At 45.5% G+C, this 16,481-nt stretch overlaps 1 protein-coding gene across 1 annotated transcript; it reads right to left on the bottom strand.

Annotated features, from left to right (window-relative positions):
• Positions 1-338: 338 nt before the first annotated feature.
• cep295 (centrosomal protein 295) lies at positions 339-15,526 on the bottom strand. Its single transcript, XM_038961107.1, has 28 exons — positions 15,135-15,526; positions 14,830-15,030; positions 14,529-14,653; positions 14,348-14,441; positions 13,955-14,068; positions 13,722-13,862; positions 13,329-13,512; positions 12,915-13,061; positions 12,494-12,748; positions 12,272-12,372; positions 11,885-12,100; positions 11,495-11,601; positions 10,156-10,969; positions 9,591-9,912; positions 7,634-7,846; positions 7,386-7,465; positions 5,461-5,665; positions 5,125-5,346; positions 4,837-5,015; positions 4,333-4,714; positions 3,996-4,172; positions 3,244-3,800; positions 2,966-3,079; positions 2,750-2,822; positions 2,310-2,606; positions 2,054-2,141; positions 1,839-1,938; positions 339-512 (listed from the first exon to the last, which is right to left on the bottom strand). The coding sequence occupies exons 1-28, from the start codon at positions 15,231-15,233 to the stop codon at positions 471-473; spliced, it is 5,649 nt and encodes a 1,882-aa protein (XP_038817035.1). The 5' UTR covers positions 15,234-15,526; the 3' UTR covers positions 339-470.
• Between the last annotated feature and the right edge of the window lie 955 nt (positions 15,527-16,481).

The following is a 16,481-nucleotide window of genomic DNA, read 5'->3' as shown; positions in this document are numbered from 1 at the left end:
AAACGAGATTTATTGGACAAACTCATGTAGGTCCCTCACCATTTCGGTCGATTAACGTTTTGCAACAGAACCGGCGTAATGTTTACGCTCCAGTTTATCACTGGTTAAAATGGTGGGAGGCCTCTATTTCACAGACGAATCCTTTATTTTCCAGTTTATTCAAGGAGCCTGCCATCATTACACGTATAAGGATTTGCAAACGCAGCAGAAAACTTCATATAAAGACCAAAACAACAAATTATTTTACAGATACCCACAGCATAGTGTGTAATAGTGCACTGGTTGCTTTTGTTGTGTGCACACAGTAATAAGTAGTGATGAATAGACTAAACCACAAATGTATGTATATACACTTTATTACAAATTTTATCTTTTAAATTACTGATAACAAATTGCACAAAACCACAATGTATACACGCAAGTACAAAATAGGTGCAAACACACATGACAACAGCAATCGATCTTCAATATCATTGCGAAGACTGCTTGGCCCGTAGCTTCTGTAAGGTTTTCTGTAAAGAGAGAAAACAGAATTCATATAAATTCAAAACGGACTAATGTTGATGTACATCAACCAACTTAATTTCAATATCATTTTACATTTACGTTGTAGTCATTTAGCAGACGCTCTTATCCAGAGCGACTTACAGTAATGAGTTCATACATTTTAAAACCTCTCTGGGATAGGGGGCAGTATTTTCACATCCGGATGAAAAGCGTGCCCAAAGTAAACTGCCTGCTACTCATGCCCAGAAGCTAGGATATGCATATTATTAGTATATTTGGATAGAAAACACTCTGAAGTTTCTAAAACTGTTTGAATAATGTCCGTGAGTATAACAGAACTGATTTGGCAGGTGAAACCCCGAGCACAATCCATCCAGGGAAAACATTTTGAGGTCAATCTGTTTTCCATTAGTTTTCTATGGCAAGCCCGTTTTAATAGAAATAGGCTTGCAGTTCCTATGGCTTCCACTAGATGTCAACAGTCTTTAGAAATTGGTTGATGTTTTTCCTTTGAGAAATGAAGAAGTAGCCCTTTCCTTTCTGGGAGTCGAGCCAAGTGGACTGTTTTGTTTGGGGCGCACGACCTGAAGCTCGCTCCACTTTGATTTTATCTGCTATTGAACACAGTTTATCCCGTCTTAAATTGTATTGATTATTTCCGTTTTAAATTACCTAAAGTTGGATTAGGAAAGTTGTTTGAAATGTTTGGACCAAGATTACAGGTAATTTATTAGATCATTTGTAGTCCTGTTGGGCGAGTTGGAACCGGTGTTTTTCTGAATCAAACGCGCCAAATAAATTGACATTTTGGAGATATAACGACAGAATTAATCTAACAAAAAGGACCATTTGTGATGTTTATGGGACATATTGGAGTGCCAACAGAAGAAGATCTTCAAAGGTAAGGCATGAATTATATCATTATTTCTGAGTTTTGTGTCACGCCTGGCGGGTTGAAATATGATTGTCATGTGTTTGTTTGATGGGGTGCTGTCCTCAAATAATAGCATGGTTTGCTTTCGCGGGAAGCCTTTTTGAAATCTGACACGGTGGCTGGATTAACAAGCTTAAAGTTGAGCTTTATTTTGGTGTATTGCACTTGTGATTGTATGAAAGTTAAATATTTCTAATAATTTAATTTTAATTTGGCGCTCTGCCATTTCACCGGATGTTGTCAAATCGATCCCGCTAACGGGATTTGATCCATAAGAAGTTTTAAAACTTTTTCCCCCGTACAGGTCCCCCGTGGGAATCGAACCCACAACCCTGGCGCCATGCTCTACCAATATCATATTTCATTAATTTAAACATTGGGGTATTTTAAATGTTACCTTATGAAACTCTTTGGCCTTCTCCCTGTTTTTGGCATATGCCTCCTGTCTGCTCCTGACCTCCTCCTGAAGCTTCACCTCATCTAGTCGGCTGTACAACCTGCAGAGAGACAACCAAGAGGGAGGTCATGAGAGAAACGTGTCGGATATCAGATCATGTTAATGTGATGTGTGGTTGGGTCTTGTTCGAGCAGAAAACAGAAATAACCTGTTACCTCTCTGTTCTCTTACGCATCTCAGCCACATCCTGTTTCCTTATCTCAGGAGTGCTGATCCTCACCTCCCCAACCTTCTTCAGCTTGGCTTCACTCAGAGGACAAAGAGAGGAGGACTCGGTTCAGTAACACTCTACAACACATAAGACCAAGTCTTTGACCCATTACTAACCCCACTTTCCTTCCCCAAGAGTTTCCATGTGTTGGTTGGTTGTTAACACAATATTATATTTATTTTAGTCTATTCTATTGTTACCTAGCATGGGAGGCTGCAAGGGAGTTTGGGGTTTTGGCTGTTGCTTTTTCTGCTTGGCATACCCTCCTGCATGGGTTGACTCTGCACTCCTCCCCTCTCTCCTGGGTTTAGAAGTGGTTGACTGAACAGTGGTTGGGTCAGACTGGGCCCTGGTGGTTGTGTTGGCCCTGGCTTCATCCCTCTTGGCTTGAATCTCCTCTACCCTGTGGGCAGACCTCTGGATCAGGGCTCTGCGTTTCTGCTGGAAAGCCTCCTGTAGGTTCACGCTGGGACACGACTGGAACTCCAGTAGCATCACTTGCCATAGAAATAGAAAAAAAACAAGTATAAGCAAGGATTCACGTATGCACTTAAAGACCTTGTAAAGACCAAGAAAGGATTCAGAGAAGGAAAGAGAGAAGAGTAGGAGCCAGAGAAGTTTCAGGTCTTCTGGTTCTCACCTGCATGAGAGGGGGTTGTCTCTTTCTCCTGTAGGCTGGCATTCTCCTCTGGCAACATCGTCGACTTTGATTCCTAGAAAACATCACACCAAGTTCAGAGACTACCCAACAAAATGCATGCAGCGGAGGAGGTTAGACGAGATTCAGTTACTCAGTCTTCAGACTCCTCAACTTTTCCACAATGTATTGTTTCTCAGCATCTTCTTGGTCTGATACCTCCATCTCTCCTTCCTCTTCCTCAGTGAGTTCCTGGCCCTGTAGTGTTGTGTCTGTCAGGCTCACCAGGGTCAGCATGGACTCATCCATTATCCCCTTCACACTGCCCACCTCCTAAGAGAGAGGAGAAAGACATCACACAGATCAACCAATAGCAGCACAGAAGACTCCTTTCTCAAAGCCCGCCTCTCGAGTGACATCCATTAACACAATTCCTTCACTGGACCCAAAGTCTGGAAAACATTTTAATAGTGAAAAAAATGTAATGAAATACATACCATTATTCTCTCCCAGATGGGAGGGCTGATCTTTGACTCTGAACATAGCTGGTCATCTGGCTCTCCTGCACCCAGGTCCTCAATTTTAATAGCACCTCTTTGGTCAAGTCTCTGAGGTGCTGGTGTACTCTCCATATCAGTGTCCCCTCCTTCAAGTGGCATGTCCCAAGTGGAGACATCTTCACAGGCTGCTAGACCAACCTCCTCCGCTCCAAGGGATACCTGCAGGGCAGAGTCATGGGGGAGGCACTGGGACGAGGTCAGCTGGTACAAGGAGTCGTGCAGTGCGGGTGAGGGCTGAGGTGGTTCCTCCCCTCCTCTCAGGCGCTCAGGAGAGGGTTCAGAGGTGACGGAGGGGTCTGTGTCATCCTCAAAATCCTCTGAGCATGCAGAGAGCTCAAGGTCCCCTGCAGGTGCTTCATGGTCACCATCTTCATCGTGGGAACATAGCCCCTCCACTTCCTCTTCTGGAAGGTGAAAGGTCATGGAGGGTTCGGCTGTCTCGTTGTGCGTGACCTCAGCCAGGAGAGGGTGGAAGGAGTCGGAGGCTGGATCCACTGAGAGACAGAACAGAGGTAAAAATATTAACAGTCAGAACCTAGTACCTCAGACATATCATCACAACAAATGAGGGATTGGGGAATACTAGTTAGCGGGTGGGTCAGTGTGAATGCCGCAGGAAGTGGAGGATGAGGTCAAAAAGAATATCAGGGAATTCCGATTCATCGTTAGAAAACGTCTAATAGACTCACCCCCAGTCCTGTCTGCTTCCTGGGAGCTGGCCCCAGAGTGCTGCAGGCTCTGGTAGTGTGGATGTGGCGGAGGCTCCCGTCCAGGGAGAGAGGAGCTGCTCAGTAACTGGGATTCAGGGGCTCCCTCTGGATCAGAAGACACTCCTGTCTGGCCCGAGACCCTCAGATCCACCCAGCCTAGGGAGTTAGAACAACCAGCTTCTAATGTAGAAAAAATAAACTAAATCAGGTTTCAGTATAGCATTAGCAAGAAATGTGCTCTTACACACTGAAATAAGACATGCAATAACACAAGCCAACACAGTAATATTTCATCCATATTCATTGACTCGGTTACCTGAGCTCCCACTCCATTGGGCAGCAGACTCATCCAGCTCTCCAACCAGAGGCCTCATCACCCGGCTCTCATCCTGGACTTCATCTAGCCACTGGGATGACTGGTCCAATCGCTGGCTGACAGAGGTTGACTGATTGGAGAGCCCGCCAATCATTCTGCTCAAAGTCGAATCCCACCCTTGGTCCAGTGAGGTTGATTGACCTGAGAGCTGGCCAATCATTCGGCTCAAAGTAGAGTCCCACCCTTGGCCCGGCGAGGATGACTTATCCGAGGGCTGGCCAGTCATTGGGCTGATAGTGGAGTCCCGCCCCTGGTCCAGAACCAATGAGGAGGACTTGTCTGAGAGGCGATCCATGATCCGGTTGACAGTGTTGTCCCATTCCTTAACAAAACAATTTAAAAAGAGATGCCTTGAATTAGTTAATGTTGATACAAAAAAATCTGAATATTTACTCTGAACCCATAATGCTATTGAATGGAGTACGAGGGTGTTGATGGACCCACCTGGTCGTGCCTCTGAGCTCCTGACTCTCTGTCCGAGGGGAGAGTGTGTGGGTCGGCCCCCCAAACAGGTGACCTGTCTGGTCCCTCATTCTCCTGCAGTAGCTTAGACCAGGGCTTCTGCTGCGACACAGAGGAGCTTGGCTCCTCACACACTGACCCCTCTATCACTGCAGATGCACCTGGATGGGAGGAGGAAGAGTAAGAAAAGGGGAATTGTAAGAGGCTGCTGTTTGGAAATTCACTACTATAGGATATTATATCAAAAAGAGATTCAAATTGTGTGTGTACCCGTCTGGTTCCCAGCAGTACTAAGAGAAAAGTTGAGCTCCCTGGTGTATTTGTCTATGATGCGCTGGATACTGCTGCTGTGTATGAGTGAGTCTAAAATGGGAAAGCCAGTACCAGATACGCCCCTACAGGAACTGTGTCTGGATGAAGAGGAGCCATTGACCGATGACTTTTTATTTTTTCCTCCTCCCATTCCAAACCCAGCCAAGAGCAGGGAAGAGTCTTATGGGGAAAAAAAGAGAAGAGGCTAAGATATATTTGAAATGTAACTAATTTCTGACATGACTGAATTGGTATATACTCAATTGATCAGGCCTACAGACAAGTCACACACACCTATTTGGGTGGAGGTGTGTTCAGGGTCAGTGGAGGTGTGTTCAGGGTCAGTGGAGGTGTGTTCAGGGTCAGTGGAGGTGTGTTCAGGGTCAGTGGAGGTGTGTTCAGGGTCAGTGGTGGCATAGCTTCCAGAAGAGATGGTGGTGGAGGACAGGTAGTCAGGTTCTGAGGGTCTACGGGCTGACTGGAAGGACAGGCTCTCCAACTGGACAACACAGATGACAGGGACACAATACACGGGAAGACACCAGGGTTAGACAGGAAGGGTATAATAATGTAGCGCCTGTATATAAATAACACTGTGGAAAGAGCTCAGTTCAAGTGTAGAAACCTTCATGAAATATGTTTTCACATATACTTCAGGAATAATTGATTTACATCATGGCTCAGAAAGAAACACACACACACACACACACACACACACAAATAAAGATACACGGACACACACAGAGAGCTCAGTTCAAGTGTAGAAACCTTCATGAAATATGTTTTCACATATACTTCAGGAACAATTGATTTACATCATGGCTCAGAAAGAAAAGACAGACACACAGAGCTCAGTTCAAGTGTATAAACCATCATGAAATATATTTTAAATATACACTGCTCAAAAAAATAAAGGGAACACTTAAACAACACAATGTAGCTCCAAGTCAATCACACTTCTGTGAAATCAAACTGTCCACTTAGGAAGCAACACTGATTGACAATAAATTTCACATGCTGTTGTGCAAATGGAATAGACAAAAGGTGGAAATTATAGGCAATTAGCAAGACACCCCCAATAAAGGAGTGATTCTGCAGGTGGTGACCATAGACCACTCCTCAGTTCCTATGCTTCCTGGCTGATGTTTTGGTCACTTTTGAATGCTGGCGGTGCTTTCACTCTAGTGGTAGCATGAGACGGAGTCTACAACCCACACAAGTGGCTCAGGTAGTGCAGCTCATCCAGGATGGCACATCAATGCGAGCTGTGGCAAGAAGGTTTGCTGTGTCTGTCAGCGTAGTGTCCAGAGCATGGAGGCGCTACCAGGAGACAGGCCAGTACATCAGGAGACGTGGAGGAGGCCGTAGGAGGGCAACAACCCAGCAGCAGGACCGCTACCTCCGCCTTTGTGCAAGGAGGATAAGGAGGAGCACTGCCAGAGCCCTGCAAAATGACCTCCAGCAGGCCACAAATGTGCATGCCTTGCACAAAGGCGGAGGTAGCGGTCCTGCTGCTGGGTTGTTGCCCTCCTACGGCCTCCTCCACATCTCCTGATGTACTGGCCTGTCTCCTGGTAGCGCCTCCATGCTCTGGACACTACGCTGACAGACACAGCAAACCTTCTTGCCACAGCTCGCATTGATGTGCCATCCTGGATGAGCTGCACTACCTGAGCCACTTGTGTGGGTTGTAGACTCCGTCTCATGCTACCACTAGAGTGAAAGCACCGCCAGCATTCAAAAGTGACCAAAACATCAGCCAGGAAGCATAGGAACTGAGAAGTGGTCTGTGGTCACCACCTGCAGAACCACTCCTTTATTGGGGGTGTCTTGCTAATTGCCTATAATTTCCACCTTTTGTCTATTCCATTTGCACAACAGCATGTGAAATTTATTGTCAATCAGTGTTGCTTCCTAAGTGGACAGTTTGATTTCACAGAAGTGTGATTGACTTGGAGTTACATTGTGTTGTTTAAGTGTTCCCTTTATTTTTTTGAGCAGTGTACTTCAGTTCAGGGTAATATTGATTGACATCATGCTCAGAAAGGAAACAGAAACACAGTCACGAACTCAAGACACACACAAAAACAAAAAACTGCTTCTCAAGCAATATCATGGTATTGTAGGACAGACCACAAACCCTCAGATTTGGCAACTTATCATTTATCCACAATATGGTGGACATCAGAGGGGGAAATAGAACCAGTAAAAACCCTTACCTCTATAGGAGATTTACCAAGGACACCTCTCCCAAACTCACAGGAGTGATAAGACCGTTCTGGGAGTGCTGGTGTGGGATCTAGGACATAGGACAGTTGGATTAGAGTGACTGAAACTGTCAGAGGACTCCATGACCATCACTCTAAAGCTTCTAAAAGTAAAAGGATCCTTCTCTTATACTCCTGTGGTAACCATTCTGGCATAAGATATCTCCCTATTCCCCTTCATCCATTCCTCCTTTCCTTACCAGGTCCAGGAGAGGCACCAGCCTCCAGCCGTAGTCTCTCTCTCCAGGACAGCTTGCTGGATCTACCAGACCCAGTTAACGTCTCACTCCCAGTCCCAGCTGTGTGTTCCCATGCACTGGACACAGAGGTGCTGGAGTGACCTCTTTCAGAGTGGGCCGAGTGGTCCTGTTCTTCTGGGATTGCCCTTTCAATAGATACTGCCACACTCTCTTCTGCACAATACACAGAAGCTGGTTAGAGATACACGCTTGTTTATGAAGGATGTATACAAGTGGTTACTGATAAGGGAATTATATGCTTAAAGGTAATGATTAGAATATTCCACCCTGAAACCATATAATTGTATGAAATGTATTAATCATAAAACTATAATCTGATGATGTGTGTCATTTTAGTCAGAATTAGAACAAGGACCTTTTGTTCCTTTTTAGTATGTAAGCAGGGTGCAAGTGGGAAACAAATGATAAGAGGAGCTATCGACAGGCGAGTTGTACTACTGTGTTCCTTACAGGACATTCTGTCTCCACCCGTGGAGGGGAGAAACTGTTAGGCTCGCAGAAAATTATGAAACATGTTGCAGATTAAAGAAACAATGTATCTGTATATTGGAAAAACACAGACTGTCTGAGCAAGGCGTAGCTTAAGATTTGAACTTGTATGTATGTGCGAAGGATACCTACTGTTTGTGTGTATGTATGTGCGAAGGATATCTACAGTTTGTGTGTATGTATGTGCGTAGGATATCTACAGTTTGTGTGTATGTATGTGCGTAGGATATCTACAGTTTGTGTGTATGTATGTGCGTAGGATATCTACAGTTTGTGTGTATGTATGTGCGTAGGATATCTACTGTTTGTGTGGAAGTATGTGCGTAGGATATCTACTGTTTGTGTGGAAGTATGTGCGTAGGATATCTACTGTTTGTGTGGAAGTATGTGCGTAGGATATCTACTGTTTGTGTGGAAGTATGTGCGTAGGATATCTACTGTTTGTGTGGAAGTATGTGCGTAGGATATCTACTGTTTGTGTGGAAGTATGTGCGTAGGATATCTACTGTTTGTGTGGAAGTATGTGCGTAGGATATCTACTGTTTGTGTGGAAGTATGTGCGTAGGATATCTACTGTTTGTGTGGAAGTATGTGCGTAGGATATCTACTGTTTGTGTGGAAGTATGTGCGTAGGATATCTACTGTTTGTGTGGAAGTATGTGCGTAGGATATCTACTGTTTGTGTGGAAGTATGTGCGTAGGATATCTACTGTTTGTGTGGAAGTATGTGCGTAGGATATCTACTGTTTGTGTGGAAGTATGTGCGTAGGATATCTACTGTTTGTGTGGAAGTATGTGCGTAGGATATCTACTGTTTGTGTGGAAGTATGTGCGTAGGATATCTACTGTTTGTGTGGAAGTATGTGCGTAGGATATCTACTGTTTGTGTGGAAGTATGTGCGTAGGATATCTACTGTTTGTGTGGAAGTATGTGCGTAGGATATCTACTGTTTGTGTGGAAGTATGTGCGTAGGATATCTACTGTTTGTGTGGAAGTATGTGCGTAGGATATCTACTGTTTGTGTGGAAGTATGTACGTAGGATATCTACTGTTTGTGTGGAAGTATGTACGTAGGATATCTACTGTTTGTGTGGAAGTATGTGCGTAGGATATCTACTGTTTGTGTGTATGTATGTGCGTAGGATATCTACTGTTTGTGTGGAAGTATGTGCGCAGCTATAAAATGGATGTCTTTGTATAATGGACTTCAGAGCGCTCTCGTGAATAAACATTTGACTATTGTAGGCTGGGCCTCTGTTCATTTCAACCAGTATCTTATAAAAACTGGGTTACAGACTGAGTAGTTAATTGAAGTTCAGTTTATGAACATTGAGAACATAATTCTCTTAACAGTTACTAGAGTTGACAACTGCCGTGTGGTGCCCCCTGTGGGTGTGGCTGGCTGACCTGTGATCAGGCTGGCATTGGCTGGCGTCTGCACCTCCTGGATGGCACTGAGCTCGTGCTGCTCTGTCATCTCCATGGCGGCCAGCCTGGCGCGGGCCACCGGGGGTTTGGCTGCCCGGGGGTGGTGGTGGGGGAGTGGGTGAGGGGCGGGTCTGTCTGAGTGTGAACTCTGGACGTCGAATGTGTTGTCTTGGCTCTGACTGGTTTCTACCAATCTAGAGGTTCTAGAGGTTTGCCCATTGGACTCCTCGATGGCCCGAAGCAGAGCTGCCATCAGACGGAGACGTTCTGACCCCAAACCATCAGTGGTCTCTGGACCAGGCTGGTGGAGCCACACAGAGATCGAGACAGACACAGAGACAGATATGGCTGGTAAGCTACTTTATAGTCAGTAGGCAGAGTACCGGTATATCCATGCAATTTCATTGACATAATGTACATGTTTGGGCTAACTATTAGTTCTACATGTTAGTGTTACTCTTACTTTTTGAATCACTTAAAACCAATAGCAGCCCTGCCTTAGTAACAGCAGGTAAAACCCTTAAGGTGTCGTTCGTTTCCTTACCTGTGTGTCATCAGCAGTGAGCAGTGCCTGTAACACCTCCCTCTGTCTCCTCCTCTGCTCCCTCTGTTCCTCCTCCAGTTCCCTCTGCTGCATGAAGAGCACCTCCCTCTGGGCCTCCACCCGCCGCTGGGCCTCCCGTAGCTCCTGCCTCTGCTTCTCCACCTCCTCCCCAAACTTGGCCGGGGCCCACAGGACAGACCCAGGATTTACCGGGGCCTCGCCAGGGAGAGTAGCTGACTCTTCTGAAGGGGTTGGGCTGATGGGTGGGATGGGGTCAGTTCTTGATGGGAGTGGGATGTGTGGAGTAGGGTGGAGGGAAACAGGATGTGGTCTGTAGGACTGGGGGTCTAACGAGGTAGAGGGTGGAGGTAGCTTCTCAGGGAAATCCTCTGTGACCCTACTAAACACATTGTCCGCCAGCCAAACACCTGCTCTTTGGTCCCTTAGGCTTTCAGAGGTGGGTTCTAGCTGCACTGGTGAGGTTCTGGAGTTAATATGCAAGCCAACTGTAGTGCCAGGGAGGAAGAGAGTTTGAACCAAGATGGAGGGCTCCTGTGTGGGGAGGTCCAAAGGGGTGTGAGCTCTAGAGTGGGGACTAAGTGCTACAGGGAGACAGGGGAGCAGGGCAGAACCAGAGGGGAGTTCTAGGGGCACTGCCGGGGAATTGATTCCTCCTTTAAAGTGTGGTAGAAGACAGGCTGTGGTACCAGGAGGGAGAAATGTTGACGTAGTTTCACCAGAGTAGCGGTTTCTTAGTGTGCGTTGGTACTCTTCCAGACGTCGGCGAGCCTCCTCCACAGACTGCTTATGAAGCCTAAGAGATTGAAACATTGAAAGTAATGTTTTGAAATAAATTACCAAAAACAACCATAAAAGAAGACATAAGACAAGATAGGTGTTTAAATATATATATTTTTTATTGTCAAATATGACAGATAGGGTCAGCCATAGCAAATTAGCATTTAGTGCCTCGCTCAAGAGGAGAGATTTTTCACCTAGTAGGTTCAGGGATTTGAACCAGTGGCCTTTCAGTTACTGGCCCAACGCTCTTAACTGGGGCGGCAGGGTAGCCTAGTGGTTAGAGCGTTGGACTAGTAACCGTTGCAAGTTCAAATCCCCGAGCTGACAAGGTACAAATCTGTCGTTCTGCCCCTGAACAGGCAGTTAACCCAATGTTCCTAGGCCGTCATTGTTAATAAGAATTTGTTCTTAACTGACTTGCCTAGTTAAATAAAGGTTAAAAAAAAGCTAGGCTACATGGGATACACAAATCAGCAATAGGCAGCTGTTTTAAATGTTTTAATTTCATCATATGAATCAGCCATTGTGAGAAACACACCTGTTCTGGTCAAAGAGACGCTGCTGATACACTTTGATTCTCCTGGAGTGGTCATCCTCAGCAGCTGAGGTTATAGTAGACTGCACAGGGACAAACACAGAACAAGTCTGTGTCGCATATGTGGAAACACAGTCAAACACATGGAGCTCAGTTCAAGTGTAGAAACCATCATGAAATATATTGAAAATATACTTCAGTTCAGGGTAATATTGATTTACATCATGGCTCACACATACACACACACACACACACACAGCTCAGTTCAAGTGTAGAAACCATCATGAAATATTTAAAAAATATATAATTCAGGGTATTATTGATTTACATCATGGCTCAGATAAATACACAATCCCACCACAACCACATCTATTCACACACAATCCCACCCACCTCGGGAGTTGGAGCAGCAGGGCTGACAGAGGTGACGTCCTGGGCTGGTGTTTTCTGTGTTCCAGATGCAGCAGCTGTGTCCTGGTTCATGGCCGTCTGCAGCTGTTCTCTTTCTTGCTGGGCCTCCTGCAGCAGCAGCTCCAGCCTGCTCTTCTTCTCCTCTAACTCCTGTAGCAGGGCTATCTGCTCCTGCTTTTGCCTCTCCAGCTCTTCCTCCTGGACAACAGAGGCAACCACAGGGCAAACTATGATCTTTCAGCTTTAGAGACACTTTCCCAGAAAGGTTAATACATTCACTTTATTTTACACCCCCCTCCCACTCAAGACAGATATATTATGCAGACATGTATTGGACATGCATGAATACATAGATACAAAGACACACACCCTCCTCTTCCTCTCGGTTTCAAATGTGTGGATCTTGATGGCTTGTTTATCAGCATGGAGCAGGGTACCAGCCACTATGGACTCTTCTGTTGTCTCTATAGCTAATCAGATAAAATACATTAAATGGATCATTAAGAAAAAAACACTACAGAAAAAAATGCTTCTCTTGAACCTTCAACCTTGTAGCAGCAAATCACGAAGATCTACCAAGTGCTCACTAACCTTGGGCTGACTGAGAGGGGTCAGGGAGTCTGGGTATAGTGGTCAAAGGTCGCCCCCTCTCCTCGCTGGCCAGAGAACCTGTCTCAATGGTCGTAATGCCTGCGGACGTGTCGCACTCTGCTGTCGGAGTAGTTCGGCAGTCACCTGGGGGATCAACCAGCCTCCGGTAGCTCCACTGGTCTCTCTGTGACCTGATGCGGGTCAATAGTTTCTTCAAGGCCTGTCTGGGGGCGCCACCTAGAGTCCTGGATGGTTCTACAATGACAGACAAAACAATAGTTTATTTCGTGCACACGATCCAACTCCATTTATTAGTTTCCACATAATCTTTCTTGACAACACTATGGTCATACTCTGAGTCAGTAAATCAAACATTAATCAAAGCCGGAGTCCAACAGCAGAAATTAATCCATCTCTTCACCTTCATCCTGTTGTTCCTCTGCCCCAGCCAAGGGTGTAAGGTCAGGGGTGGCCTCCTGGGTCAGGTCTAGGTCTTCATCCTGGCTGCCAGTGGACACAGCTGGGAGAGGCTCTGGGACCAGCTGCAGCACCAGGTCACCTTTCACTCCTGCAGGCAAGAGATCAGTACAGTTTTAATTAGACGAAATTTCCACTCCAACATACTAATGGTAATTACTAATTAGGTGCCATAATAATATGTGTGTCCACACTACTCTGTCTGGGATAGAGTCAATGTCTCCATTTCAATCAAGTAAAACTTATCTACGCACCATGGCAATACCAACAAATGTTGTCCTCGGGGCCAGAGTAGAAAAACATTGCTGAAGAGAAAACAATGAAAAATGTATTATGATTTGGAGCACCCCCTCCTTACTCCTCTCTCCAGTGTACATGTCCTCAAAGGCGAACTCCATATCCCTCTGCCAGTCCTCCCTCATCTCCTGTCTCTTGTGGAGCGGCTGGAAGATCTGGGCAGGCATCTGAGCCATCACCTGCCTGCGCCTCAAAAGGTCTGTCTGATGCATGTGTTCAAGCTCCACCAGGAGGCGCTCTCGGTCCTGATACAGCCAAAACAAACATAGGATAGGTATTGCTGTTGTTTTGGCCTTGACTCATACAATATGCATTCAAAGGATTTCAGGAATTCATTTAACATCTCAGGACAGGTTTAGCCTCATTACGCAGAAAGTTGTACGTTAACTTTTCTTTCATGTTATCATTTGAATGGTCTTGAACAAGGTGAGTGTGGTTGTGTAGCAGCATGTACCTGTGTGAGCTGTTCCCTCCTCAGCGCGTGGTTACCTCTGAGACGAGCCTTCTCCAGCTGCTCCCGTCTCTCCCTCTGCTCCTCCTGTCCTAGCACCTGCAGGCGCTGCATCTCCTCCAATGCCACCTCCTGTGCGTTTGGCTGGGGGAACAAAACACACCGGTTACAATAGAAAGAGGACAATATATCACACTGGGCCAATGCATCTTTTTGAGCTTTTAAAGATAGATTACCTGTGCTGTGTAGACTTCCCTGTCCACCGCAGTCTCTGGCATATGATAGTGAGTCACAGAGAAGGCATCCACATCTGATTTCTTCACTGCATGCAGCTTCCTTGACTCAATACTCTGTTAACAGTAAAAAGAAATGCACAAAATGTGAGAATATATTTGCTGGAATTGTAAGATCTACTGAGACTGCTGTTTGCTCAAACTACAATAGAATATTGTTAATTAAATGTGTGCTTTAAGAATGGTATGTGGGTTTGGAAGGAGAGCTTTATATTCCATTGTTACAGTGCCTTTGATTAAGAACTTTCCATCGCAAACCTACAGGCTCGGAATACAACTTTTTACTGGTATGACCATAGGTCACAATGTGCCCGATTCCTAAACATTAAATTGTACCTCAATTGGGTTGGGTGGAAGGGATGGGAAGTTGGCCACTTTTGCTGCCCTCTCCTTCTCCACCTGTATGGACTTCTTCCTAGCCTCGATAAAACTTGAGGGAGAAGAAAACCATGCCAGATTTAATATCAAACAATGCCCATGTTTGTTTGACCAAATAAAATCCAGTTGATAGCCTCACCGATTTTGTTCCTCCTGATCTTTCTGTCTCTCTGATTTGAGCTCTTTGAGGGCTACTCGATAGCGCTCATCTGCCCGAACATGATTCTCCTCATTTTTCTGTGCAATTGCCTCCCAGTCAGGCTCCTGGGGAAACAAGAAGTGTGCATTGATCAACCAGTTGTATAGTGAAGTAAAGACACAGGTATTTTGTGATCTGGGGCATGACCCAAGTTGCTTAAAAATTCTTACAAAACCCAGTAAAGGTACACTGGCAGCCTGTAATGTATCACACATTGCTAATACATAGGTTGAGAGTTTACATTTTCTTTGGCACTTCTATGTCCCTCTCCCAAAACTCGGAGATTGTCCTGGTATAACTTTTGCAGGGTCTCCAGTTTCTCACTCCGCTGTTGCTCCCACTCCTCCTTCAACTCCTCTGCCAGGTTTTGCAGCTCGCGCTCCCTTCGCAGTTGCACCTCCGTGCGGATTTGAAGAGCGATATACCGCTCCTGTTCCCGCACCTGTGAGAGAGTGGTAGCTAATGATCAGCATTTGGTAGTGTATGCATTGACAGGATGTAAGCATCGTCACTGAGAGCGAGTGTTAGGTGATAGCTACTATATACCTGTTGTATTCGCAGCTTCCTTCTCCTCTCGTGTTCCTCTCGAATGAGTTGAGCTTCTTCATTTGGACTTAACCGTAATCGAGACACTTTTCTCTTCATCTTTATAAAATTCAGGGATGTTGAAAGGCGAAAATATTAGTTAGCTGGTCAACGGCACAGTCTGAAAAACACCCATGACAAACAAAGGCCAGCCAGTTGTGCTAAACTAGCTAGCTAGCACCAGAGACTTCAGAGTATGAAAAATATTCCCGTTTTCGCAATCTAAATTGTTTAAATATTGATGGATTAGCTAAACAAAACACTATGCTAATTTGAAGTAGCTAACGTTCAAATGCGTTACAAAATCCCCCTCCAAAGTGTTGTATATTAGCCGAAATCCATGCCAACGAGTGAAAGCGTTATTTCGTTGTTAAACGTCACTTCCTGTATTTTAAACTGCGCGCTAAATCATGTGATTGGCTGCCTTCCACCATGCCCAAAAGGTGGCCGATCTTGCATTACCGCCACCTACTAGACTGGAGTGCAACTCCCTTATACTTTGCTTGAAAAAATAAATAAATACCCTACCATCTAACACCACACTCACAAAAAATAACACCACCCTACTCCACTATTTATATATATTTAGCCCTACCTCATGCCAACAAACTGAAAGGGCGGGACATCACCACTAAACACAACCTGTAACTCTTCTGATGTCAAGTCTCGCACACCCAAGTACCTCTGCAAATGCCACCACAAACTCAATTTTCAGCAACTTATGTTCCATCCCTACTGTTGATAACCATTGCTATAAATGTTAAAAATACAATCTTACTGAAACATATATCACTATCCCTCTGTACTGGTACAGATCTACTACTCACACCACTCCTCTCAAGATCCCTCCCCCTTGACCCATCTTCCTCTGCTTTCTTCGCTGCCTCAGCATATGACAACTTCTGCACTACTCTAACTCTGAAGGTGGCCGATTATGGCTGCGTTTCGACATGGAGCCCAATTCTGATATTCTGAGCCAATTTATGGTTGATCTGAAAATGTGGTCGGAGGCTCCATATGGAGGGTGTGACGCAGTTGCGGAGCCTCAGGAAGCATGCTGATTAGGGGAGGGTTTGGCCGGGGGGGGTTACATGTAGGCCGTCATTGTAAATAATAACTTGTTCTTAACTGACTTGCCTAGTTCAATAAAGGTTAAATAAATCAAATTAAATGGGGGGGGGGGGGGGGGGGGGGGGGTGCTGAGGAGTATTTCTCTCTGTAATAGGACCCTTTTGTGGGGAAAAACTCATTCTGATTGGCTGGGCCTGGCTCCCCAGTGGGTGGGCCTATGCCCCCCAAGGCCCATCC

This window comes from Salvelinus namaycush, chromosome 23 (genome assembly GCF_016432855.1).
Source record: "Salvelinus namaycush isolate Seneca chromosome 23, SaNama_1.0, whole genome shotgun sequence".
Taxonomy (NCBI): domain Eukaryota; kingdom Metazoa; phylum Chordata; class Actinopteri; order Salmoniformes; family Salmonidae; genus Salvelinus; species Salvelinus namaycush.
The sequence above is the reverse complement of the archived record's forward strand: the minus strand, read 5'-3'. Positions and strand labels throughout refer to the sequence as shown.